At 40.5% G+C, this 25,390-nt stretch overlaps 1 protein-coding gene across 1 annotated transcript; it reads left to right on the top strand.

Annotated features, from left to right (window-relative positions):
- The first annotated feature begins 6,091 nt into the window (after window positions 1-6,091).
- Window positions 6,092-24,108, top strand: htra4.L (HtrA serine peptidase 4 L homeolog). Its single transcript, XM_018253588.2, has 9 exons — window positions 6,092-7,341; window positions 16,399-16,498; window positions 16,840-17,044; window positions 17,140-17,334; window positions 19,146-19,178; window positions 19,329-19,443; window positions 19,727-19,784; window positions 20,806-20,901; window positions 23,517-24,108. The coding sequence occupies exons 1-9, from the start codon at window positions 6,900-6,902 to the stop codon at window positions 23,680-23,682; spliced, it is 1,410 nt and encodes a 469-aa protein (XP_018109077.1). The 5' UTR covers window positions 6,092-6,899; the 3' UTR covers window positions 23,683-24,108.
- Window positions 24,109-25,390: the final 1,282 nt, after the last annotated feature.

Genomic DNA, 25,390 nt, shown 5'->3' with positions numbered 1-25,390 from the left:
ATTTTTTTGCCATGGAATATTATATCTGGTGAAAGCAGTTTGCCTTTTATTACATGAACCCTATGTCAGCTGTATGAAGTAGATGCTAAACCTCTACCTCAAACTGAAGCAGAGGGGTCCGATACTAAGACAAGACCTGTCATGCTAAGCATGGAGAGAATCTTGCCTCATTGCGACAGCTCTCATTATCATCCCTAAGATTTATGTGCACTTGCCATGCATAATTCATATAGAATGTATCAAAACAAGCTGCCCTTCCAGGCAAAGGGGTCCCGTGTAGACCCACAAGACTCCTGCCTCTGTTCTTTGTCAAGTGTACTTTTTGCAAAATAAAACATTGTTAGTTCAATAAATACATTTTTATGCACTACTATGTAAATGTGTTTTAGAAAACAGATATGTAACTTTAGCCTCAAAACTGCACCGACCCTTTCCAACCCATCACCAGGTCATAGAAGTTCCACAAACTGAATAATACTAAGTACCACAAAATAATGTACAGAACAATATTTGAATATACAAAATATTCTGCCCAGACACACTTATGACCAGTTGGGTAAGTATACAGGGGCAGACCCCGTCGGGGAACATGGGGAAATAGGGAACCTGTGACACAAAGTGAGGTACATATTGAATGGGTCTGCTGGAATGAGAGTGGAAGAACTTGGCCTGCACAGAGCCCTGACCTCAACCCAACTGACCAGGAATGATGACTGCGAACCAGGCCTGATACCTTACATCAGTGTCCAGCCTCACTACCGTTCTTGAATGGAAGCAAATCCCCCCCAACAATGTTCCAACATCTAGTGGAAACCTAGGGAGAAGCAACTTCATAGTAATCTACTTGGATTTGGAATGAGATGTTAGAGAGGCAGTTGTCCAGATAAGTTTGGCCATCTTCTCTATCTATTTAAAGCAACTCTGATAAAGTTCCTTATTTAAGAAAAGCATCGCCAAATAAGCAGCTAATTAACATTTGCCTCATTTTATATCTTTCCTATTCATTCAAGATTATTTATTTTAGTGATGATGTTGGTGTTACAAACTCCACCCCTGACTGCAGTGCATTCATCCTGCAATAAGGGATATATTATATGGTCACTTTTCCCCATCAACAATTCTTAGAAGCACTACCAGTTCTTAAGTCAAGGTCAGTCATAAATCATTAGTCATAAATATACAAAGAACATCCATGGTACACAGCTTTAGCATCTTATCCCAGTCTTCTAGCATTATGCTTTACAACTTTAAACAAAAAGAAATAAGAAAACAGAGGATATAGAAATCATAGACCTGAGAGAATACCTGGTGATCTAGTGTGGCAGAGATACCCACCACTCCTTTCCCCGTATGCTCCGATCTTGGTTTGACGAGCACCCGCGCTGCTTCCGGGCTTAAATGCACGTCTGTGTCTGACGTCATCTCGTTTGGTGCAAAATTCAAATATTTAAAGGGCCCTTGTAGGTCTATTTTCAATAGTTTCTGGGTGTGTTTTCTGGTCTGTCTTGCCTGTTCCTGACCTAGCCTGTTCTTAACTATCCCTAGTTTGCTGGCTGTCCTGACCTTTGCCCATTTACTGACCATTCTCTTGGATCCTGCTTTTGTACTGTGAAACTGTTGGTTTGACCCGGCTTGTCACCTGGACTACGCTCTTGTATCCTGATTTAGTACCGCTCTACCTGGTTGGTATTGACTCAGCCTGTCCCTCGACCACTCACCTTGTTCCTTTAGTTCGCATTTGGTTCTATTGTCTGCCCAGAACTCTCCTTGGTCCTCTCATTAAAAGACCTGGTGGCATCCGAGTAGCGGAGGGCTCCTCCCGAAGCGAAAGGCGTTTGGCATAGGCAGAAGAGTGAGCCAAGGCAAGGACCTTGGAGTTTGTTCTGGCTTTGGGATACCATATATAACATTGACATTGGGAGCCAATGTATTATATTGGTATAACCAAATGAACGTAACATACATTACTTGTATACAGGGCCACCATCAGGGGGGAACAGGGGCAACAAGTGTCCCGGGCCCGGGCATGAATGGGGGCCCGGCAGTGCTGCAGTTTAGAGCCAGGCCCCCCTTGCCAGCGCCGAAGGCCAGCCGAAAATGCAGAAGTGAAAAGACCCGAAGTCACGAAAATAGCCGAAGTCCTGAAGCGGCGAAAAGACCCGAAGTCACGAAAGGAGGCGAAGTTGAAGTCCTGAAGCCACGAGTTCAATTCTACTGAACACCAGTTTGTGTTTTTTGTTTTTTTTAATCCCCCGGCCACCAATGTATTATTTTAATATTCTATAGGCCCCTGGCACCAATGGTTTTTTTTTTTTAAATATTTTTTTGGGGCCCCAATTTTTTTAACTTGTAAGGGGGGCCATGGCACCAATGTTTTTTTAAAAAAAATATTTTTTGGGGCCCCAATTTTTTTTTCTTGTAAGGGGGGCCCTGGCAGCAATGCTTTTTAAAAAAAACTTTTATGGGTGGCCCTGCCGCCAATGTTTTTTTTTTTAAAACTTATAAGGGGGCTCTGACCATCAATAGCTTTTTATAACTTGTGTGTGTGGGGCAGGGCTTGGGCACCAGGGTGGGGGGGCCCCGAAAATGCCCCGAAAATGTTATGGGGCCCCGTGATTTCTAATGGTGGCCCTGCTTGTATAGACAAGGCGTTTATTAGTAGCTTAATGCACAAAGGACCAGATTCGATTTAGTAAGAAAAGGTTTATCACGTGAAAAGTAATGCATGAAATTCAATTTGAGATGCAATTCAGTTCACAAAAACATATCTCTCTGAAAACATGAAAACTCTATTGAAGTCTATGGGAAAAAACTGAAACTGAATTAGGAGAATAGATTTTTCTCATCGAATTGAATCTTGCCTTGAAAAATTTCATATGATTATCCATGAGATAACTTTTTCTCACTGAATTGAATCTCGCCCATTTATGAGTTGAGGACCTCTTGTCTTTGTCTGTATGAATTTTTGTGGTCACAGCCTCGTTGTACCCCCACTTAATGGTTTAAAATTTAGTGGTGAGCACAACTTTCCCCTTTTTGCTTTTCTTGAGTCATTTGCCAACCAGTGGTGGCGATTTATAAACATATTTGTCATGGAAGGGTCATATGTATTGACGGGCGAATTAGTCCCGTTTCGCTTTGCCGAAAAATTGACGAAACAAATTGAATTCAATGGGCGTCAAAATTATTTTGACGCACATCAATTTTGATGCCTGCAACAATTGCTATGCGCACGCCTATTTTGGCCAAATGCATTAAAGTCAATGGGCGTCCGAATAATTTTGACGCGCGTCAATGTTTATGCGCGACTATTCTGATGCGCGTCCAAATTCTATCTGCGCATGGCATTTTTGCGAATGTACATGGAAATTTACCGTGAATTCGCACCTGGAGTATTTATTTGCCCATCACTAATTCTACGAATGCCCTGATTTCTAATAACCTTAAAATCCCAATATATCCTACGTGACTGTAAGGGTACATTATCAGTTATATTGTTTACAGGGAGCCTGTGTTATTTCCACCTACTGGTCACACCCATTATCACAGCCATGCTTTGTGCTATAAACTGTTTTTATTTGGAATCAATTCTGCTGTTTGATCTACCCAACTTCTTACTAAATCATTTTCTTATGAGTCTGTAGTAAGTGTAAAAAATTAAGTAATGCAAAAATATCTCTCAGTGTGCCAGAGGCATGAATTTCCCATCACCTGTCCAACAACTACGCAGCAGTCTCATATGTGCATGTCGACTCATTCGCTAAAGAATGCGCTTTGCTATTAATCTGAACGCTTTGCTTGCTCCAGGCATCTCCACGTAAGGAATAAATACAGGTTGATCTTGAAAAATAGCTTTAATTCCACAATTCTTTGATGACATTAGTTTATTCTTTTTTTAAGAAGTATCTGTGTATATTTCTGATATATTATTATATGAGAATCCCCTCCTGGTAATGCAAGGAGGTGGTAGAGGTAGCCCCAAACCCTTTGGTGGGTGGTTGACCTGGAACTACCCATAATAGGTCTCATCGGTTTTCAAATACAAGATGTAGAGGAAGTCCTAATACCTGTTGGAGGACCATAGTAGGAGGCTGCAGAGGGCCAACAGCTGCTGGTGATGTCTGTTTGGCAGCAGACTTGGTCTTTATGCAAAACTTGCCTCCAAAACAGGAATTCAAAAATAAGCACCTGCTTTGAGGCCACTGGGAGCACATGAGCAACTCGTTGGGGATCACTGCTTTAAGGGTTCCTTGCTGAATGGCAATCATGTAGGAGACTCCTGGGCACAAAGACTGAGAACAGCACTGTGTGGCTGAGGGACCCTGCCATCAAGAGAGAACACACAGATGGAGAAACAGCCACGGGAAGGGAGACCCAGCTAGAGTACTGTTAAAGGAGAACTAAACCATAAAAATAAATGTGGCTAAAAATGCCATATTTATATACTGAACATATTGCTCCAGCCTAAAGTTTCAGCTTGTCAGCAATGATCCAGGACTTGTCACAGGGGGTCTTCATCTTGGAAAGCGTCTGTGACACTCACATGCTCAGTGGGCTCTGAGCAGCTGTTGAGAAGCTGAGCTTAGGGCTCGTCACTAATTATCCAGCAGAAAATGAGGTTGGTCTGTAATATAAGCTGATGCTACAGGGCTAATTATTAAATTCTGATGCTAATTGCACTGGTTTCTGTGCTGCCATGTAGTAATTATCTGTATTAATTACTAATCAGCCTTATATTGTGACATTTCTATTCTATGTGTACTGTATATTGTGAGTGGGTCCCTAAGCTCAGTAAGTGACAGCAGCACAGAGCATGTGCAGTGAATCAGCAGAAAAGAAGATGGGGAGCTACTGGGGCATCTTTGGAGACACAGATCTTTACTGCTAAAGGGCTGTGGTTGCCTTGGGCTGGTACAGAAGCACAAAACATAAAGGATTCTCTTACAACATTTCTACCTACTTCTTTAGTTAGCCTTTAGTTCTCCTTTAAATGCACTGACAATTCTGTGGGGAGGCATTCCATGTCAAGGCATTATTACAGTTCATATGAATCCAATATTAGAAAGCTTAATGTGATATAACCGACTTTAGGCTCCCCATGATAAGAAGTGTTGTGTTAGAGCAAGTGTGTGATTAAGCTTTGCCCCTAGGCCACTGTGTTTAACGTGATCTCTGTGTTAGAGGCCCTTCAGCTTCAGCTGTTGTTGACTCCAATTTTCAACATCTCATGAGACTTTATTTTTCATGGAATACTGGCAGTGTTGAGGTGGCAGCACTGAGGATGATTTTTAATGATAATTTGTTTTTTGTCCAATTAGTAGTTCAGTACTCTGTGGGACAATCACAGTTCATAGGATAAGGCAGTAGTTCCCAACCTTTTTTTACCCGTAAGCCACATTCAAATGTAAAAAGAGTAGGGGAGCAACAAAAGCACCTTGGGGTGTCAAATAAGGGCTGTGATTGGCTATTTGGTAGCCCCTATGTAGACTGGCAGCCTACAGGAGGCTCTATTTGGCAGTGCACATGGTTTTTATGGAACCAAAACTTGCCTCCAAGACAGAAATTCAAAAATAAGCTCCTGCTTTGAGGCCACTGGAAGCAACATCTAAGGGGTTGGTGAGCAACATGTTGCTCACAAGCCACTGGTTGGGGATCACTGGGCTAAGGGTTATGGCACCCTTGGATGAGGTTGATTGCTGTAATTCACTTTATACTACAGAATATGGAACATCAATAGCTTGCCAATATATTTGTATACTGTTTTGGGCTATTTGTTACCAGTTGATCTGGGAATGAGACAGTCCATGTGCCGCAACTAATAATAACAGGCATCAGCCCTCTGATTAAGCAAAATCACTGGAAATAATTACAGGAAAGTGTTGCTTTGCTCAACTAGTCTGCTACTATATTAATATTTATGTCAATACTGTTCTTCTATATCATGTGATCTAGAATTTTTTTCAGATCCTGGACTACAGTCTTTTATATAGCCCCTTTTCACCTTCATTCTCTTTATGATTTCTATCGTGTATTTACTGTCCCAGTGAGACATAGCTGGGGAGATAGGGGAACTGTGATGGGAGACGGAATTTAGGGGGTGGGTGTAAAGTGAGTGATAGGTGGGGCTGTATTTCTATACACCTCCTTGTCTGGGGGCTGTACAGATAATTCTTGGCTGGACAGAGAGAGAGAGAGAGAGAGAGAGAGAGAGAGAGGAGCAAGCAGTGAGGAGAGCAGAGAGCAGAACTGATGCTGGAGGTGCTAAGTTTCCCTCTATCAGACAGATTACAGGGGACAACTTTCCTGTTTTATTCTGCTGCTTTGGTAACTTGCAAGAGGGGAAAGGTGGGGAAGCTAGACAGGTATATTTACAGCAAAGGGGGAAGATTAATACAACAAAACAATCCAGTTCTAGATCTATGTATGAAGAGGCTGTTGAGATTCTAGTGGGTTTTTTTTTAACTTAAAATTGCTGTAATTAGTAAAAAAAAACTAACTAAAAAAGAATTAGAGGGTTCGGTGCAATTTAATATTTACAACAAAAAAGAAAATCTTGGGTTAGAATGAGGCTGAATGGAGTTTAGTGTATCAAGAGAAAGAGGTTCTCAGGTCATTCTTTAGTCAATAGAGGTGTAACATCGGAAATCTAGGGTTCAAGCTGTTGCAGAACTAAGGGAGTTGGGATTTAGAAGAAAGGGTCTCATATTGAGTGGTGACTGAGAGGATTTTGCCCAGAGGGTTTAATGTGCCTTTGTTTATTAAATATAGAAGTTAAATTCATGAGTTGGAGCCAAATCATTACGATTAAGGATCAGAGAGTCTGGAGGTGGTCACATCTAAGAGTCAGTTGGTTGAGTTAATGTTGTAGGGTCCATTTTTGCCTTTACTTAGTCAAGGATATGTCTCCTCCATGGTCCTTTCTCCCTATTTTTTTCCTCTTCCTCTCCACCTCTGCTGCCCCTGGTATCTCTCGCCGGCAAACACCAAATTGCCCCCGGATCTGTGAGCTTTCCCGCTGCCCACGTATCCAGATGCCATGCCAAGCAGGTGAGGTACGGGACTCCTGTGGCTGCTGTCCAGTATGTGGGGCAAATGAAGGGGAGGCCTGCGGGCAGCGTGGGGGTGCCCCTTGTGGAGAGGGCATGGAATGTGTCCTTCCTGCTGTTGGGGGCTCAGCTAGAAGAAGAGTCGGAGTGTGTGTTTGCAGTACCAGTGAACCCGTGTGTGGGAGCGATGGGAGGACCTACCGGAACCTGTGCCACCTCAAAGCAGAGAACAGGCTGGCAAGGCTGCAGAATTCTCCTCCTGCCATCCACATACAAAAGGGACCATGTGATACAGGTAAGCTGCTGGCACAACACATGGCTGGTGATGAGAGATTCATTGGTGGCATTTAAAATGGATTGGTTGCCTTTGTAAAAGAGAACATAATCAATGAATAGAATCAAAAGGGTCTGTTCCAGAGTCCAATATTAGGATCAGAATACAATAATCAGTATGTTATAAACAAAAGGAGCCTGTCCAATTATTGGCCAGCACTAGGATAGGTTATCTATTCCTGATCTTCAAGCCCCTCTTTCACAAAGAAAGAATTGCTGCCTATCCTTCTAGGTAAATACTGTTTTGTTATCTAGAAATAATATCTGATTATTGAAATGGCATCGGAGATGCAGAGGTAAACTTTGTACCTTACTTCAATTATGTTTAGCACAGGTGGAAAGGTTATTTTTATGGACCAAAACAGCCCTCAAACAGTTAATATTGTACGGTTTCAAATATCATACATTCCATAAAGGCGTGAAAACTGTAAAATAAATATTTGGGAACGTTGCAAAATAGTCTGTCACACAGGAGCCAAATATGCTTCAGTTATAGCTTTCCTTTTAATCACGTTGTAAATCATTATTACTCATACCCTTGCTCCACAGTCTTCCTCTTGTAATTTCTTTGCCTCTCCTACCCCTCAATCTATCTCTAGATATACCAGCTATCTACTGTATATCTAAAGAAAAGTTTTATAATATAGTAAGGTAGAAGAAGTAGAAGGAGCAAGAGTTGTAATTCAACAGCAGCTAAACGGCAGGAGAAAAAAAAATAATTCATAATAATTTTGCTCAATGGCTAGCTACCTACGACCCTTTAGTATATATTATGTAATCTTGATAGATTGCTTCTGTGATTCTGTCACAGAAAAATACATCAGTTAATAGTGCTGCTCCAGCAGAATTCTGCATTGAAATCCTTTTTTTAAAAGAGCTTTTAATTTAACAGATTTTTAATTGTGAAAATCTAAAACGGGGCTAGACATATTGTCAGTATCCCAGGTGCCCTCAGTCATGTGACTTATGCTCTGATAAACTTCAGTCACTCTTTACTGCTGTACTGCAAGTTGGAGTGATATCACCCCCCTCCATTTCCCCCCCCCAGCGGCCTAACAACAGAACAATGGGAAGGTAACCAGATAGCAGCTCCTTAACACAAGATAACAGCTCCCTGGTAGATATGAGTATAGCACTCAATAGTAAAAATCCCAGTCCCACTGTGACTCCAATTACATTGAGTAGGAGAAACAACAGCCTGCCAGAAAGCAGTTCCATCCTAAAGTGCTGGGTCTTTCTGAAAGCACATGACCAGGCAAAATGACCTGAGATGCACCTACACACCAATATTACAACTAAAAATTCAATTGTTGGTTCAAGTATAACATTTTATATTGTAGAGTGAATTATTAGCAGTGTAAACAGTGTAATTTAGAATAAAAACTACACCATAAAGATCATGACAGAATCCATGCAGAGGGAATCACCATGAGTATGCCACTGATTTCTCATTTGCTCTCCTCTCTTAATAAGTATTTATCACCTACCCTATATCTTCTATGTTACTGCATTAGTTTTACAAACTATACTTCTTCATATTTTGGCACCACTTTTAGTTTTACTACAGTATGGGACCTGTTATCCAGAATGCTCGGGACCTAGGGTTTTCTGGAAAATGGATCTTTCCGTTATTTGGATTTTTATACCTTCAAAAAATTATGTAAACATGAAATAAACCTAATAGCCTGGTTTTGCTTCCAATAAGGATTAATTATATCTTAGTTTAGAGCAAGTACAAGCTAATGTTTTTTGTTATTACAGAGAAAATAATTTTTAAAAATTTGGATAAAATGGAGTCTATGGGAAACGGCCTTTCCATAATTGGGAGCTTTCCGGATAATTGCTCCCATACCTGTACCATCAGGCTTCAGTGTGACAGTTGACAGTTTATTATTCTCATTTATATCTCAACCGATTCATTCCCCATTAATTTATTTTTGGGAGCGCTTGATTGGAGGAGAGCTTAGCCAATCAGCAAACCAGGACACTTTGATCTTCATGTAAGAGGTTATGGTAACATATCACTTCTCAATGTTGAGTGACTATTGTATGCATTAAAAATGTCCTGTGCATGAACATATGTTTGGGGTTTCTGGCATCATTCCATATCCCCATATTTCTATCCTTATTAGAAAAGTTGTATATATTCTCTTGGTCAGTTCTTTAATGTGGTTTCATTCACTGCACGTCGACATGATATTTAGATCTTTTGCATTTGTATAGCCCTCATACGCCCATCTTTCCAGTTCTCCTTTGAGTTGCATAGTTGCTGCATTTCTCGTACCTCTCGCATTTCACATTGTTGTCTCTTTAGACAGGGGCCCAATTAATTACATATCCAACGCATACAGCATCTCTCATGGCATGATCCTTATATCGGACACACAAGACTTTCTGTGGGCCCCTATGGTGTGTCTCCTTTGCACAGTTAATCCTACAGTTTCTTGGCACTGTCATTGAACCTCAGGCTCTCCATGAAGCAGGGACTTGCTCAGACAGATGCAGGAGAAAGGAACTTGTCACTGTTACATGAAAATCCACCAAACTGTAGTGGATGATTAATAGATCCGTTACTAGTATAATTATTTTTTCTTGTACTGTTTGAGATATTAATGTATTTTTAATGAGCTCTCATCCTACCTTTTTCCTTTTACAATGAAATCGCTCATACTCTCAACTCTCAGCCTGACAATGATGGGTGGAGGAACTAGCACTCAAGGGCCATGTGCTAAATTTGGACAAGGGCTCCTCTTCTCATTGGTGTTCCAAGGGCTATATTAATGCATAGGTTAGTCCAAGGCAGTAATACCAAATCAGTGGCTCATGTGCAACATGTTGTTCACCAACCCCTTGGATGTTGCCCCCCAGTGGCCCCAAAGCAGGTGCTTATTTTTGAATTCCAGAACTCTGGAACTTTTTTATGTCTGTATTGCTCCCTAACTCTTTTTTATATCTGAATGTGGTTTATGGGCAAAAAAAACAGTTGGGGACCGCCTGATCTAAGGTTCTAGACTTTATATAGCAGTACTAAGCAGTACATTGCAAGCTCTGCAAACTGAATATGCCCCTACTAGTTCCCTTTCAATATGGACAGCCTAATTATTCTTAGGCATAATACAACCATACCTTTTGTGTGACTTTATTATGCTGCACTGGCCCACTATTGGTTGACTTGAAACCCAAACAAATACTCTAACACGACCAAACTCAAGAGCTCACAGCACAAGCACTCACAATGCGACACAGTCACTGTAATAAACATGTTAATACACACTAACACCGTGGTAAGACTATCACTGGGTACCAATATACTAATTGCAGGAGGTGACAGTTTGACAGGGACATAACATATGAAATAAACAGATTTATTGTAAACAACAGACAAGCTTTGAATGCTTTAGAATCAGTGCTGCATAGTATTGCTCTATAAATAGTGAATAAAGTACCCCCTCTTGTAAATTCTAAGGATATAATACACAAAAGCCATAAATATCTTGTAAATTATATCCTTATAAACGGTGAGTCATCAGTTATAAACGGTGAGTTCTGATGTCATCAGTTATAAACGGTGAGTTCTGATGTCATTTCTGTCACATGACTCACTGAAACTTGTGTATTATAATAAATAAAGTACCCCCAGTTGCAAAATATGAGGATATTAGAAGTTACCTGGGAGTTCCATGACCTGTATAAAAACAATCTGGGGTAAATTTATCAAAGAGTGAAGTTCCGCCACTAGAGTGAAATTCCGCAGCTCTCAATTCATTTCTATGGGATTTTGAAAGGCGTATTTATCAATGGGTGAAGTGAAAGTTCACCCTTTGATAAATACGCCTATAAAAATCCCATAGAAATGAATGGGGAGTGGCGGAATTTCACTCTAGTGGCGGAACTTCACTATTAACTTCACTCTTTGATAAATATACCCTTCAGCCTTCGGCCTCGTGTTTTTATATGGTAATGAAACTCCTCGGTAACTTATAATATCCTTATAGTTTACAAGAGGGGGTACTTTATTCACAATATTATAAGTTACCGAGGAGTTTCATGACCATATAAAAACACGAGGCTAAAGGCTGAGTGTTTTTATCCAGGTCATGGAACTCCGAGGTAACTTCTAATATCCTCATATTTTGCAACAGGGGGTACTTTATTTATTATAATACACACGTTTCAGTGAGTCATGTGACAGAAATTACATCACTACTCACCGTTTATAAGGATATCATTTACAAGATATTCATGGCTTTTGTGTATTATATAAACATATACATCTTATATACAGTAGTCCCCCTCCCTAAACACTCTCCTACCTTAACCTTTGCTGCCCACTGCAAACTAGTGACAGCAAAAAGGTGCAAGTGGGCCATGGAGGGTGGGTAAGGGTTGCCCTCATGAGGCACTGTGCACGCCAAATCCCATCCCTGAAGATTTTTTTGTGGGGCCCGGTTCTTTCAAGTTATGCCACTGTTTAAAATTACAGTTAAAATCCAACTGTATAAGAAAAACATGTAAAATGCTGTGAAAAAGCTGTAGCAGCAGAGATGCTAACTAATGCTATACAATGGACAGATATATATTACTATTAGTCTGCTCTAATAAACACAATAGGCAAAGCAATGTACCCCTTTTTCTTAGTATCCTTTAGAAAAAGGGGTACAGAATTATAGGAAGAATAGGGTAATTCCACCTGTTTACAAAACGCTGGTAAGGCCCAATCTAGAATGAGCTGGGCAGTTTTGGCCAAAGAAGGGCAACTAAGCTGGTAAAGGGTATGGGAGGCTCAGTTATGAAGACTGGCCAAGTTGAGGTTGTTTATGCTGGAGAAGAGACATGATAGCTAAATATAAATATACAAGGGCTTTAGATTAGAAGAAATGAGGTTCCATCTTAAGATGTGGAAAGAGTTATTTATTTACAGTGAGATCTGTGAACAGTTCCGTAACTAGAGTGTGCCGGCCCCCCTGCAAAAAAAATCTTCAGAGGGGCCCAGCACACTCCGATCCCCATCCTTCTGCCCACTTCCCATCCTGCCTCCGCCCCACCCCAACTCTGCCCACTCCCACCCAAATTGCGCCCCCTTCCTCGTCCCAGGTAAGAGATCAGCTGGGGAGGAGGGATTTTTTTATTATTAGCTATAGAGGAAGCAGACCCCACAGTCCGGGCCCCCTGTGACTGCAGGGTCTGCTTCCTTTAGAGCAGAGACACACGTGGAGATTCAGGGAGATTACTCGCTTGGCGACAAACCGCCTTTTGTTCAGGCGACTTATCTCCCCAAACTGCCTTCCCGTCAGCTAGAATCGTAATTGCTGGCAGGATGGAACTCCGAAGTCGCCAGAAGTTGCCTCACGAGTGCCATCCAGCCGGCGATTTAGATTCTAGCCGGCGGGAAGGAAGTTCGGGGAGAATACTCACCTGAAGAGGAGGCGATTTGTCACTGGGCGACTAAATCTCCCCGAATCTCCTCGTGTGTCTCTGCCCTTATAGTTATACCACTGGCTGTAAAGTTGTGGAAATGGTTTTACTAGCAGATACATTAGATAGCTTTAAGAAGAGGCTTTTTATCAAGTGAATAAACACAGGGGTTACTGATATCAGATCTTAATTCAGAGTTAATCCATGGATTTATCTGATTGCTATCTTGGAGTCAGAAAGCAAATGGTCTGGTGTCAAGTCCAAGCATGCACAGTTATTAACTACTAAGTCTTTGCATCGCCAATATCTGTCAAGAAATTATGATCCAATAATTATGCTGGTATTTATGGATAAAACATGGTGAATGGCACTCCAGCGGATGGGATCAAGCATACAACTGTAGTAATTTCAAAAGGGTTGCATCCTTGTGTTTGCTTTACTGCTGGATACTCATACTTGGGGGGTTATTCACTAAACCTCGAATTTATCTGGTCAGGCAAAAACTACATTTTTTTGTGAAAAAAAAAACCTTTACAAAAATGTTAGGGGTCAGTCAGCGGAAAAATTAAACCTTTCTGGTTGATATCGTGGCCAGATATCAATCGGGAACACCCGTCAGAAGCCCCTATACACGGGTAGATAAATTGCTGAATTGGCCTATAGGACCGATATCAGCAGCTTTATCTGCCCGTGTATGGCCACCTTAAGTCAGTGGGAGAGGCACCTATCTCAATTTGAAGTTTTCGTGGGTTAAGCCTGAAAATTTGACTTTTCTGCAAATAAGCCAGAAAAATATGAACGATTCGTGTTTTTTTAGCTCGATTTTATCGAGTTTTTTTCCATGACCCTAATAATTCTGGTTATTTTATTATGAATAAGGTCAAATCGAGCATGGGAGTTGGCCATGGTTTTTTTAAATATAATATGAGATAAATTTGGATTTTAGTAGATAACCCCCTTAATGTTGCACCAAAATATTTGAAATATTTTGTCATAGAGGAAAGATGTCCAATATCTAGTTATGCCATAGCCCCCAGCTTACTCTGAATAACTGCTCCCAGTTTGGCTGTGGGGGTGTAGTTTAATGACAGCTGGAGGGTTGGGGTATTGATGTCCCTGTTCCAGAGAAAGAGACAATTAAAATGATTCATAGGTCGCATGTTGGTTCTTCTTTAGTCTCAACTCATGTGCAATATGGCATCGGATGTACTACATGGTGCTGTACTTCTATCTCTATGTTACACTGCTGCATGTCCTCCATGTATTTCTATGTGGAATGTGTTTGCTAGGCCGGCTGGGGCTGCTGCATTGCCTGAGAACGGTTGCCGTGTTCATTCCGTGTGTCCATGCTAGAGGTGACAAGTTGATTTCTGCAGGGGAAATACCTGTGTATGACTGTGAGTCCTTGTCATGTGGGAACATGTCTGTTAAATGCATGTAAGGTTACAGGAAGGGAAGAAAAAGCTCATAGGAACTCAAGGGTTTAGTTCCCAACTTTCCCAAATGACAGGGCCTCTCATATTTGATCAGAACTTACCTTGTCCAGACCAGAATCAGATACAAGCATGTTCATGCACACACAGAGAAGCTTGTCTTTAGTCTTTATTTTTCCTTGTACAGGATTAAGTCTTTCTTTTTCCTTGTACAGGATTGTATGAACATATTTGTCAAAGGGTGAAAACAAAGCTTAGAAATGTGTATAAGTAAGTTGAGAGCTGTGGTGGACCCCTATGGTGAACTGTTGTGAACTTGGTTTTTACCATATAGTCCTACAGGATAAATAAACCTAATAAATGATGGATCTGGTGGCTGGGCAAAAGATTTCCGACATTTATTGGGGCATTGGCTAATGCCTCTCCATTGGAAATAACTGAAATCTCTGGTGGTAAAACCAACATAATGCAAAGTCACCCAAAGCTGCCTCCCAAGGCAACGTCGTAAGAATGAAGCAATGCGTTGGTTTTACTGCCGGTGATTTCAATTATTTCTAATGGAGACGGATTTTCGGGAGATTTGTTGCCCGCAGTTGTGCATTTTGATCTCGGGCAACAAGTCTCCCCGTCTGCCACTGCCTTAATCAACTAGTGTCTTTCCCTAATGACCTCACTGAAATAAACTATAGGGGTCATTTAAGTCCACTATTACAGTTGCACTCATGAAGAAGTCAATTAAGCCAAAACACCCATATATGAAAGGTACTTGCATCACATAGTGCTCTTTGCACTTCCGCACTATTGAGCTCTGCACTGATCAGTCCTTCATGTCTCCTATTCTGAATTGAGCATAGTAGCACCTATTGACTGCGGTTACCGCGACCTGCATCGATCACTGGAGTGTAGCTGCATCGAAAGAATTGCGTGCATCAACCCCAGGGCTGGATTTGAAAACTGTGCGCCCCTAGGCCACTCATCCCCCCCACCACCTCTCACTCTGTCTGTGATATTGTCTGTGATATTGATTTCAGTTGCAATCTGTAGCATTAATTAATTAAAAGAGAATGTGAAAGAGGTATCAAGTGTTAGTACTTAAATCCCGAAATTATTTGATTATTTATCCATATGCCCACTAACAGTTATCTAATTGTGAGACCATTTTGGTCTCCTGCCCATCACCATTTCTGCTTGTAATTTCAGATTGTCCCATTTGTCTCAGTAACATACATTTTATAATGGTCACTGGACATGGCATATTATGTTTCAAGCTCTCATGGGGCATATTCATACCCATTTGGTGACTACATAGAATATATATATATATAGGCTTGTTTCTTCTCACATTTGGATGATGCATTTAGGCCACAAACCTAAGCTCATGTCACAAGTGCCTCCAGTCTCATGCAAGATGAAGATAAGAGACTGTCAGCCCACTTGGGACAGTAAGGAGAGAGTCAAAGGCACAGATCCTGCACCAGGGGCCAGAGCCCTGTAATTATGCCCATGGTGCAAAGTTGGCTTGGAAGTAATAACTTGGAAGTAATAACTTAGATGTTTATTTTAGGCACCTGACCAGTAATTGCAGCTAAATGGTTGATATGAGTTTCTAAACCAGTAGCCAACTTTGCACCATTACATTTCTCCAGATCAGCACTGACCTGTTCAGAAATCTTCTGTAACAGTCCAATGTTAAACCAGCACTACACAGACAACTACAGTAGATTACCCAATGTGGTCTTTAGACAGCTACATCAGCACAGGGACATAATGGTGATGGTGGGTAGGAAAAATGTTCCATAACTTCTTCATAAACTCCATGAACGCTTTGTATACTTTGCATTGGTTGACAGTTTGCCCAGTACCCACCTGTTTATGTTTGAGTTTCTATTGAAGACAAGAGGTCCAGGAAAGCTAAATGATAAGCCTTTATGAAAGTGAGAAGTGCACTTCAATAAACACACACGACTAACCATGAACCCTAAAAGCAGCAAAAGCCAGCAAATGATTACTATAAAAATGATATACTTTATGTAAAGGATTTACTTCATCCGCAGAAATACAGTAGGACCGTGACACAGAAGATCCATACCTTTGAAGTTGCCTCCTGTAATTCCTGTAACTCAGTTTTTAGCAATGTAATTATCAGTAATATTTCCTACATGTCTTTATAGGTTCCCATTATCCTGACAGCCTGAGATACAAGTTTAATTTCATTGCTGATGTTGTGCAGAAGATTGCCCCAGCTGTGGTACATCTGGAATTGTTCAGAAGGTAACTTTCCAACCATTGTTTATGCACTGGCCATAGACATAAATATAGCGGTCAAGTTGTGAACCAGATGCAAAGTTCACTTCAGGTTCATTGATGATGCTCACTCCAGGGTGCCATTACTTTCTGCCAGTTCAGTTTTGGTTCATTACAACGGAATGCCCTCTAATTTGCTATTTGTTGTTGGATGGGTCCGAGTCTGAATTTTACCAGTGCATCAAAAAATCTTCTGTGTGCTTCACAATTGTTGTGTGTGATGAGCTCAACCATGGCTTACTTTCTAACCCTTAAAGAAACTGCTGTAAAAGTGTTGGTGACGCCTGATGATTGTTCTCCCATTGTAGGTCTCCATTCACAGGTCAGGAGATGGCTGTGTCCAGTGGCTCTGGCTTTATTGTGTCCGATGATGGCCTCATAGTAACAAATGCCCACGTACTTACAAACAAGCAGCGCATTAAAGTAGAAGTGAAAGATGGTGCTCACTATGATGCAAAGATCAAAGATATTGATCAGAAACAGGATATTGCACTGATTAAGATTGATCCAGACGTGAGTTAGAACATCTTCATTTGCTCTTTCATGTTTTTATACATGTCATAACACCTCCCTTGAAATTGTCTAAAGATGCTCTCTTTGATTCCCAGGCTCCTCTCCCAGTTCTCATGCTGGGCAGATCTTCGGACCTGAGGCCTGGAGAATTTGTGGTAGCATTGGGAAGTCCCTTTTCCCTACAGAACACGGTTACCACCGGAATCATCAGCACTACACAGCGAGGAGGCAAGGAATTGGGCTTGAAAGACTCTGACATGGAATATATTCAAACTGATGCCATAATAAATGTGAGCCCATAAGTTCTGAACCCCCATTACTGTAGTGAATCCATGTTAGATAAACCTAAAACTACTGTAGCCTTGTTACTGCTAGGAAGCCATGTTTCAGGGATATGTGATGGAAGAAGACTCTCATGTTTCAGTGACTGCCTCTTTCCCACATGATTTAGAAGTCATATAGCAATCGTATGTACATGGCACTGCTCCAACTGTACAACTTGTAGACCTCTGATCAAGGCCATATTTAGTAATTGTAAAGGTTTATAGCTTTGGCTATTCAAATGTTGCTACTACAATTCACAGAACCCCTGGACAGAATCTCTGATATAAATGCTGATATAAATTGTTACTTTTTCCATCTTGGCCCCATTGTCTCACCAAGATACTTTTCATCAACTGCTGCTATGTGCGAGGCGTAGGGCAATTGATACTATTTGGATCACCTAAGGACAGCTCTAGATCTTAGGTATCCATGGTGTCATCTTTAACCAGAAAGAGATTGGATTCTTAGTGAAGACTCCTCCTATAGGAAACACTATAGGACATAAAAGCAAAAATATTGCCAAAAATAACATATTTAAATTCCCTAATTACCAAGTTCAATGTTGTATCACCTTATATAGGGTGCAACCTTCAGGATCCTCAGCTTCCTATCCTATAGGTGTTTCTGAAGATAAGTTGATGTTGCCATATAGGACACGTTTTCCTTTCAGAGGTCCTTCTTATTCTATGCAATTATTTATTGCATATCTGCAACTTGGTCTTTGAAGTTAACAGTCAACTCCCTGTAAAAATGGTAAAAAACTACATTTGACCAGGGTAGCACAATGTTCTCCAACATCTCTTTAGATAGCAAAATGTCTGTTAGTGTATCATTTCCTAAAGCAATAAAGGAAAATGTAACCCCTTTCAAGAAACTAGCAAGGGTTGTGGTCTTGTGGCCAATGGCATACATGCCCCCTATAATAATAAAACCACACATACAATTTAAGGTCACCCTTCATACCTCACAGAAAGCAGTACTGGTTATTGTCATCCATGATTAATAGAGATAGATTGGTCCACCATGAGACCTAAAGGCATCATTTAGGCTCTCCTGTAAACGGAGATGCTTGACTTCTACCACCATCAAGGTTGTCCTCATTTCCCCTACAAATCTAGATGTGCAAGAGGCTCTTGATCTTCTTGTATCTGTAGCTGTGACCTGCTTTCTGTGTTCCTAAATAAGCTTGGTAAGCAGAAACCTCAGGAGATAGGATAAGGAGAACAAAACAGAGGAGTGTTGAAGAAGAAGAGAAACAGTAGAGAATTCAGGCGCAGAGATAAGAAGACTAGAAGTGTTTCCCTAGTCCTAGGTTTCCAGATGGGTCTTTTGCAGAGCAATGATACAGATCAAAACAGTACAGGTATGGGACCTGTTATCCAGACTGCTCAGGACCTGAGGCTTTCCCAATAAAGGATCTTTCTGTAATTTGGCTCTTCAAGTCTACTAAAAAATCATGTAAACATTAAATAAACCGAACAGGCTGGTTTTGCTTCCAATAAGGATTAATTATATATTAGTTTGCATCAAGTACAAGGTACTGTTTTATAATAACACAAAAAAAGAAAATCGGAATTATTTGGATACAATAGAATCTATGGGAAATGGACTTTCCATAATTTTGAGCTTTCTGGATAATGGGTTTTCGGATAACGTATCCTATTCCTGTATTTAGAATGATTCAAGCGGTTGATAAAGGAGTACTGCTGTCTTGTATGATGAATCAGAATATTCTAATGTTACCATATTAACACTTACTATTAATGCTTTTTCATAGTATGGTAATTCCGGAGGACCACTTGTAAATTTGGTAAGTATCAGCTTTCTTCACACTTTTAGCTTCAGCTATAAACTATTGCCGTTATAAGTAATCCTGGATTACTATTTAAATATCTATATTTCCAGGTCATTCTTTGATATCACAATTGTAGCTGAACCACCATGTTTATATTCCCTGCAGGATGGAGAGGTTATAGGCATAAATACATTAAAGGTAACAGCGGGCATATCCTTCGCCATTCCATCAGATCGCATAAGGCAGTTTTTGGCAGAGTCACATGACAGGCAACTTAAAGGTAGGCAATGAGCCAGCTGGTCAGGTCAAGGGCCCTAATACAATATTACAATTGGTTCCCAAAGTATGGGCTTATTATTCACCTTAACCATGATCTAATTGTAACGGTGAGCTTGCATGAGGTCTAGTAACCCATAGCAACCAATCATATATTTGCTTTCAAAGTATCAGTAAATAATACTTCCTGATTGGTTACTATAGGTTACAAGATCATGTGCAAATGTAATAGGATTGGCGAATTGGGTTTCTGTTTCTTACATCACAGCATTATACTTGTTTTGTAGGAAAGGTACTGCCAAAGAAGAAATACATGGGAGTGCGTATGTTACAGCTTTCCTCAAGGTAAGTATTGCACGTGCCCAGTTTGAAAGCAGCAGGTCTAGCACGTACTATAAAGCTTACAAGTATTATAGGATCTTGACTAGGAAGCAGCTGATCCATTTGGCCTCTTTGGCTGCCAGAAATGTTGGGAAAGTGTTTTTTTCAGTCCATATTGACAGTATGCCTGTGCATATTAAGGTGAGCTGGAGAGAACAAAGCAGTTTCTGCCCTAATTGGAAGATGTGTTAAAGGATAAGTCAACCTTAAAAATAAGTGAATGTATAATTGATAAGGGTGCTATTCTAAGCACTTTTGCAATGCACATTCATTTTTTTTAAAAAATTCCAAGATATTAAAGGATACATGTACTGTTAATATGAATGAATTTTGTTACAACAGCGCCACCTGCTGGTCATTTTCTGACCAGTCCAGTCTGACCACCAAGTAGTCAAGGAAGTTGTCAGGAGGAAGAAAGAGGCTGCTCTGATGTTTTTCTGGTTAGGAAAGATCTCAGAAAGGTTTCAAATGTTTTTCTAACTAGAAGAACATCAGAACAGCCTCTTTCTTTCTTTCTTTCTTTCTTTCTCTCTTTCTTTCTCCTGACAACTTCCTTGACTACTTGGTGGTCAGACTGGCCTGAACAACATTTCTAGCGACTTCTTTAGTTAAGTTTTAGTTCTCCTTTAAGAGATGATCTCATGTAAATTAAATTGTCTAAAAGTATGCAGGTAAATAAGGATTTTCACTGGAGGATCCACTTGAAGTGGGCTGCTGGCCCTGGAGTGTTACTGGACAATATCTTCCATAAAGTTGTTGTATGATGGAAGTTGTAGTCCAATGACTCATAGCAAGAAACAGTACATAGGGTTTGCACATTATCACACAAATGGTGGAGAAACCTGGAGAATCTTTGTGTCACCTTCCAAAAAAGAGCCCAGTTCAGCTGCTTTCTAATATCATTATGGACTCAGGACAGTAGAGCCATTTACTTCTGCTGTAATATTTATTGTTCTCATTACAATCAATATGTTATTTCTTTTAGTCTAATCCGTGAGCTCAAAATGCGAGATAAGGACTTTCCTGATGTCAATGCCGGAGTTTATGTGTTTGAAGTCATTCCTGGAACGGCAGCTGCAAGGTATGAACCTACTTTAGATTTGATTTGTGATGTTGCCAAGAGTGGACTTAGCAGCTATAGAAAATTACTTTACCATAGGCACTGTATTATGGCAACTAGTTTTCCTCTCCAGAATTCTATAACTTTGTCAATGAGCTTGCAGTTTTAGCCTTGCCCAAGTTGCCATTGTTCCAGGCTGGCTGTCCATAACCTTCCTTATCACCTTATCAGTAAGGTGCAGTAGGGCTGAACATACTTTTGAGCCTATTGTTTTAATTGAGAAATATACATTTTTTGTTATGCAGTCCACGGAGAAGCCCTCTATATAAACAATCATTTCCCCCAACTGCAGCCTGTTGGGCTGTGAGATAAGAAGCAACTCATTATACAACACAAACCCTATTCAGTGATCTTGACTTGAAAAAAAGAGGGTATTTGGCCCTATTCAATTTATATTTGCATATCCAAATTTCTGGTTTGTAGCATATCCCTCAGCACTTTTTTCCAAAAAAATCCCTCTGTAGAGAGCAAGAGCATATTTAGGTTTGGTGTTGCCCCAGGCATCGGACCAACAAGCTCCCTTGTGTGACATCAGCAGAAGTGATGTCACAGCACATCATGCATGACGTCACTTCCGTGGAGTGCTGATCAACCTACCTCCCTACTAGTGATGTGTGGGTCAGAAAAACTCAACTCGCACCCGACCCTAACCCGCAAAATGTTTCCATTGTAAGACCCGTACCCCAACCGACACCCACGAATCAATGGTGAGAGTCACAAAATGCCACAGTTTAGAAAACACAGCCACTACAGTATTGAAGTACCCCCAGCGTGACCCGCACCCACCATGGATGCCAAGAATTAAGCCCAAACTTGCCAGACCCACGGGTCAGTCCACACATCACTCGGCTGCTGAATTAGTAGTAGAAGCAGGGGAAGTAGGTTTCTCTTTCCTCTACAAAGTTTTTTTTACCATATAGAAATCCAAGGGCCGCCCCTTAAAAGGGTTGTTCTCCTTCCAAACACTTTTTTTCAATTCAGTTGTTTTCAGATTGTTCCCCAGAAATAAAGACTTTTTTCAATTACTTTCCATTATTTATTTTTTACTGTTTTTCTAAAATCTAAGTGTAAAGTTGAATGTCCGTGTCTCTGGTGTTTGAGTCTGGCAGCTCAGTAATTCAGGTGCAGATTCTGAACTGTTACAATTTTGCAACATTTAGTTGATCCATTTCTCAGCAGCATCTCTGGAGTATTAGCAACTATTGTATCAATTCTAACAGCTGCCTGTAATGAAACCCAGAGATTCTGCTCAGCAGGGACAAAGATAACAAATGTATCAATTAAATGTATCAATTTAGAACAGTTCACAGGGTCGGCGACCCCCCCTCCCAGACACCTGAAATTTTTTACATCTAATATAATATTGGCTTTGCAAGCTACTTCTAACTTTGCCATAAAGTATTTGCATGATGCTTTTACATTACCTGTCTGATCCCCCATGTTCCTGTATGAGGGGGCTGCCATATTTGTGCAGCAGGAGTCCGTTAGCATTAGAAACTGTAACTAACAGGCTGAGATGGGACAGTCAGGTTGGCAAAGAGTGTCAGAGAGTCAGGCTTAGGAACTTCAACTAACAATTATATACAAAAACAAACCTCTCAGCAACAAATGATCAACATGACCTATAGGTAACATTTAATGTACATTCATATGCTAAAATTCATTTTTTAGTGTCAGTATCACTTTAAATATTACAAAAACGGTGACACATAGAAAATAGAAAGTAATTGGAAAAAGTCGTTATTTTTGGTGATCTATCTGAAACCAACTAGTTGTTTGAAGGTGAACAACTCCTTTAAAGCCAATGTCCTTAGCACAGGCCCTCAAGTGTTTATATGGCAAATACATCCCTGGTTGAGAAGGATTCAAGTTTTTTGTAAAAAAAAGTTAACAAAGGTCTTACTGCAGTAACTGGAGTATTTAGCTCTTTCTGTTTCTGACCTTGTTGTTGTTAACAAAAACTAAAGTCTAAAACTTAAACCTAACTAAAGAAGTAGCTAGAAATATTGTAAATTATGTTTTGTGCTTCTGTACCAGCCCAAGGCAACCACAGCCCTTTAGCAGTAATAATCTGTGTCTCCAAAGATGCCCCAGTAGCTCCCCATTTTCTTTTCTGCTGATTCACTGCACATTACTGAGCTTAGGGACCCACTCACAATATACAGTACACATAGAATTGAAATGTCACAATATAAGGCTGATTAGTAATTAATATCGATAATTACTACATGGCAGCACAGAAACCAGTGCAATTAGCATCAGAATTTAATAATCAGCCCTGTAGCATCAACTTATATTACAGACCAACCTCATTTCTGGTGGATAATTAGCGACGAGCCCTAAGCTTAGCTTCTCAACAGCTGCTCAGAGCCCACTGAGCATGTGAGTGTCACAGACACTTTCCAAGGTGGTGACCCCCTGTGACAAGTTTGAAGTCCTGGATCATTGCTGCTATTGACAAGCTGAAACTTTAGGCTGATGCAACAAGTTCAGTATATAAAATATGGCATTTTTAGCCATATTCATTTTTAGTGTTTAGTTCTCCTTTAATAGCCCCATCATCTCGCTCTTTCTAGTGCCGGCATGAAGGATCATGATGTCATTATCAGCCTCAATGGAAAGATGGTGAGCAGCACCGAGGAAGTGAGTGAAGCCGTGCGGAATAATGAAACCTTATCCATCGTGGTGCGACGTGGAAACGAAGATATTATCCTCAACGTGGTGCCCGAGGAGATGGGATAGGGGGTCAGTTCTTCCATCTTCATCACCTCTGTCCCCCGACCATCTCTTTTATGCTGTGTTTTTTTTTGGGTACAGAAGTTTTCAACCCAGTCCTTGTAATTTCATTGTCTGGGGACTTCTCAATATTACCCAGGAATATGGTATGTGCTGGGTGGGCTCACGTTTATTGACTCATACAAAGTAGCTGTGACTGTGCATGAGTTGCTCTGATGCCAGCCACAGGCTTTCTATCTGATCTAATTTGCAAATGAAGAAGTGCTAATTAGATTTACAGACTGTACTGCTAATCGTCCAATGGGAATAAGTGTTATACAGCTAAACGTCAGTGTATCTATGAAAGCCGTAAAGTATTCATCTTGATATATCTCTAAAGTGTAGAACCTCACTGTATCAACGGACATAAAATAAAAATGCAAAATGTTGTAACACTTTCTATTTCTGGAAATGTTGTTGTACAGGTATTGGACCTGTTATCCAGAATGCTCGGGACCTGGAGTTTTCTGGATAACTGATCTATCCGTAATTTGGATCTTAAAGGGATACTGTAATGGGAAACGTTGTGCTTGTTAAAGCGGTTGTTCACCTTTGAGAGAACTTTTAGTATCATATAAAGATTGATAATCTGAGATAGTTTGCAATTGGTTTTGATTTTTTATTATTTGAGGTTTATGAGTTTTTTTAAGCAATCTGGTTGCTAGGGTCCAAATTACCCTGGCAACCATGCACTGATTTGAATAAGAGACTGGAATATGAATAGGAGAGGCCTGAATAGAAAGATGAGAAATATAAAGTAGCAATAACAATACAAATGTAGCCTTGCAGAGCATTAGTTTTATAGAAGGGGTCAGCGACGCCCATTTGAAAGCTGCAAACAGTCAGAAGAAAAAGGCAAATAACTATAAAAAAATAAATAGTGAAAACCAATTGAAAAGTTGCTTACAATTGACCATTTTATGACTAAAAGTTACCTTAAAGGTGAACCACCCCTTTAATAGTGCTGCTCCAGCAGAATTCTGCACTGAAATCCATTTCTCAAAAGAGCAAACATATTTTTTTATATTCAATTTTGAAATCCAACATGGGGCTAGACATATTGTCAATTTCCCAGCTGCCCCAAGTCATGTGACTTGTGCTCTGATAAACTTGGAGTGATATCAGCCCCTCCCTTTTCCCCCCCAGCAGCCAAACAAAAGAGCAATGGGAAGGTAACCAGATAGCAGCTCCCTAACACAAGATAACAGCTGCCTGGTAGATCTAAGAACAGTACTCAATAGTAAAAACCCATGTCCCACTGAGACACATTCAGTTACATTGAGAAGGAAAAACAGCAGCCTGCCAGAAAGCATTTCTCTCCTAAAGTGCAGGCACAAGTCACATGACCAGGGGCAGCTGGGAAATTGACAAAATGTCTAGCCCCATGTCACATTTCAAAATTGAATATAAAAAAATCTGTTTGCTCTTTTGAGAAATGGATTTCAGTGCAGAATTCTGCTGGAGTAGCTCTATTAACTGATGCGTTTTGAAAAAAACATGTTTTCCGATGACAGGATCCCTTTAATTTTGAAATCTGACATGGGGCTAGACATATTGTCAGTTTCCCAACTGCCCCCAGTCATGTGACTTGTGCTCTGATAAACTTCAGTCACTCTTTACTGCTGTACTGCAAGTTGGAGTGCTAACACTTTCCCCCAGCAGCCTAAGGGTAAGG

The sequence above is a fragment of the Xenopus laevis genome, chromosome 3L, assembly GCF_017654675.1.
Source record: "Xenopus laevis strain J_2021 chromosome 3L, Xenopus_laevis_v10.1, whole genome shotgun sequence".
NCBI lineage: Eukaryota > Metazoa > Chordata > Amphibia > Anura > Pipidae > Xenopus > Xenopus laevis.
The sequence above is the reverse complement of the archived record's forward strand: the minus strand, read 5'-3'. Positions and strand labels throughout refer to the sequence as shown.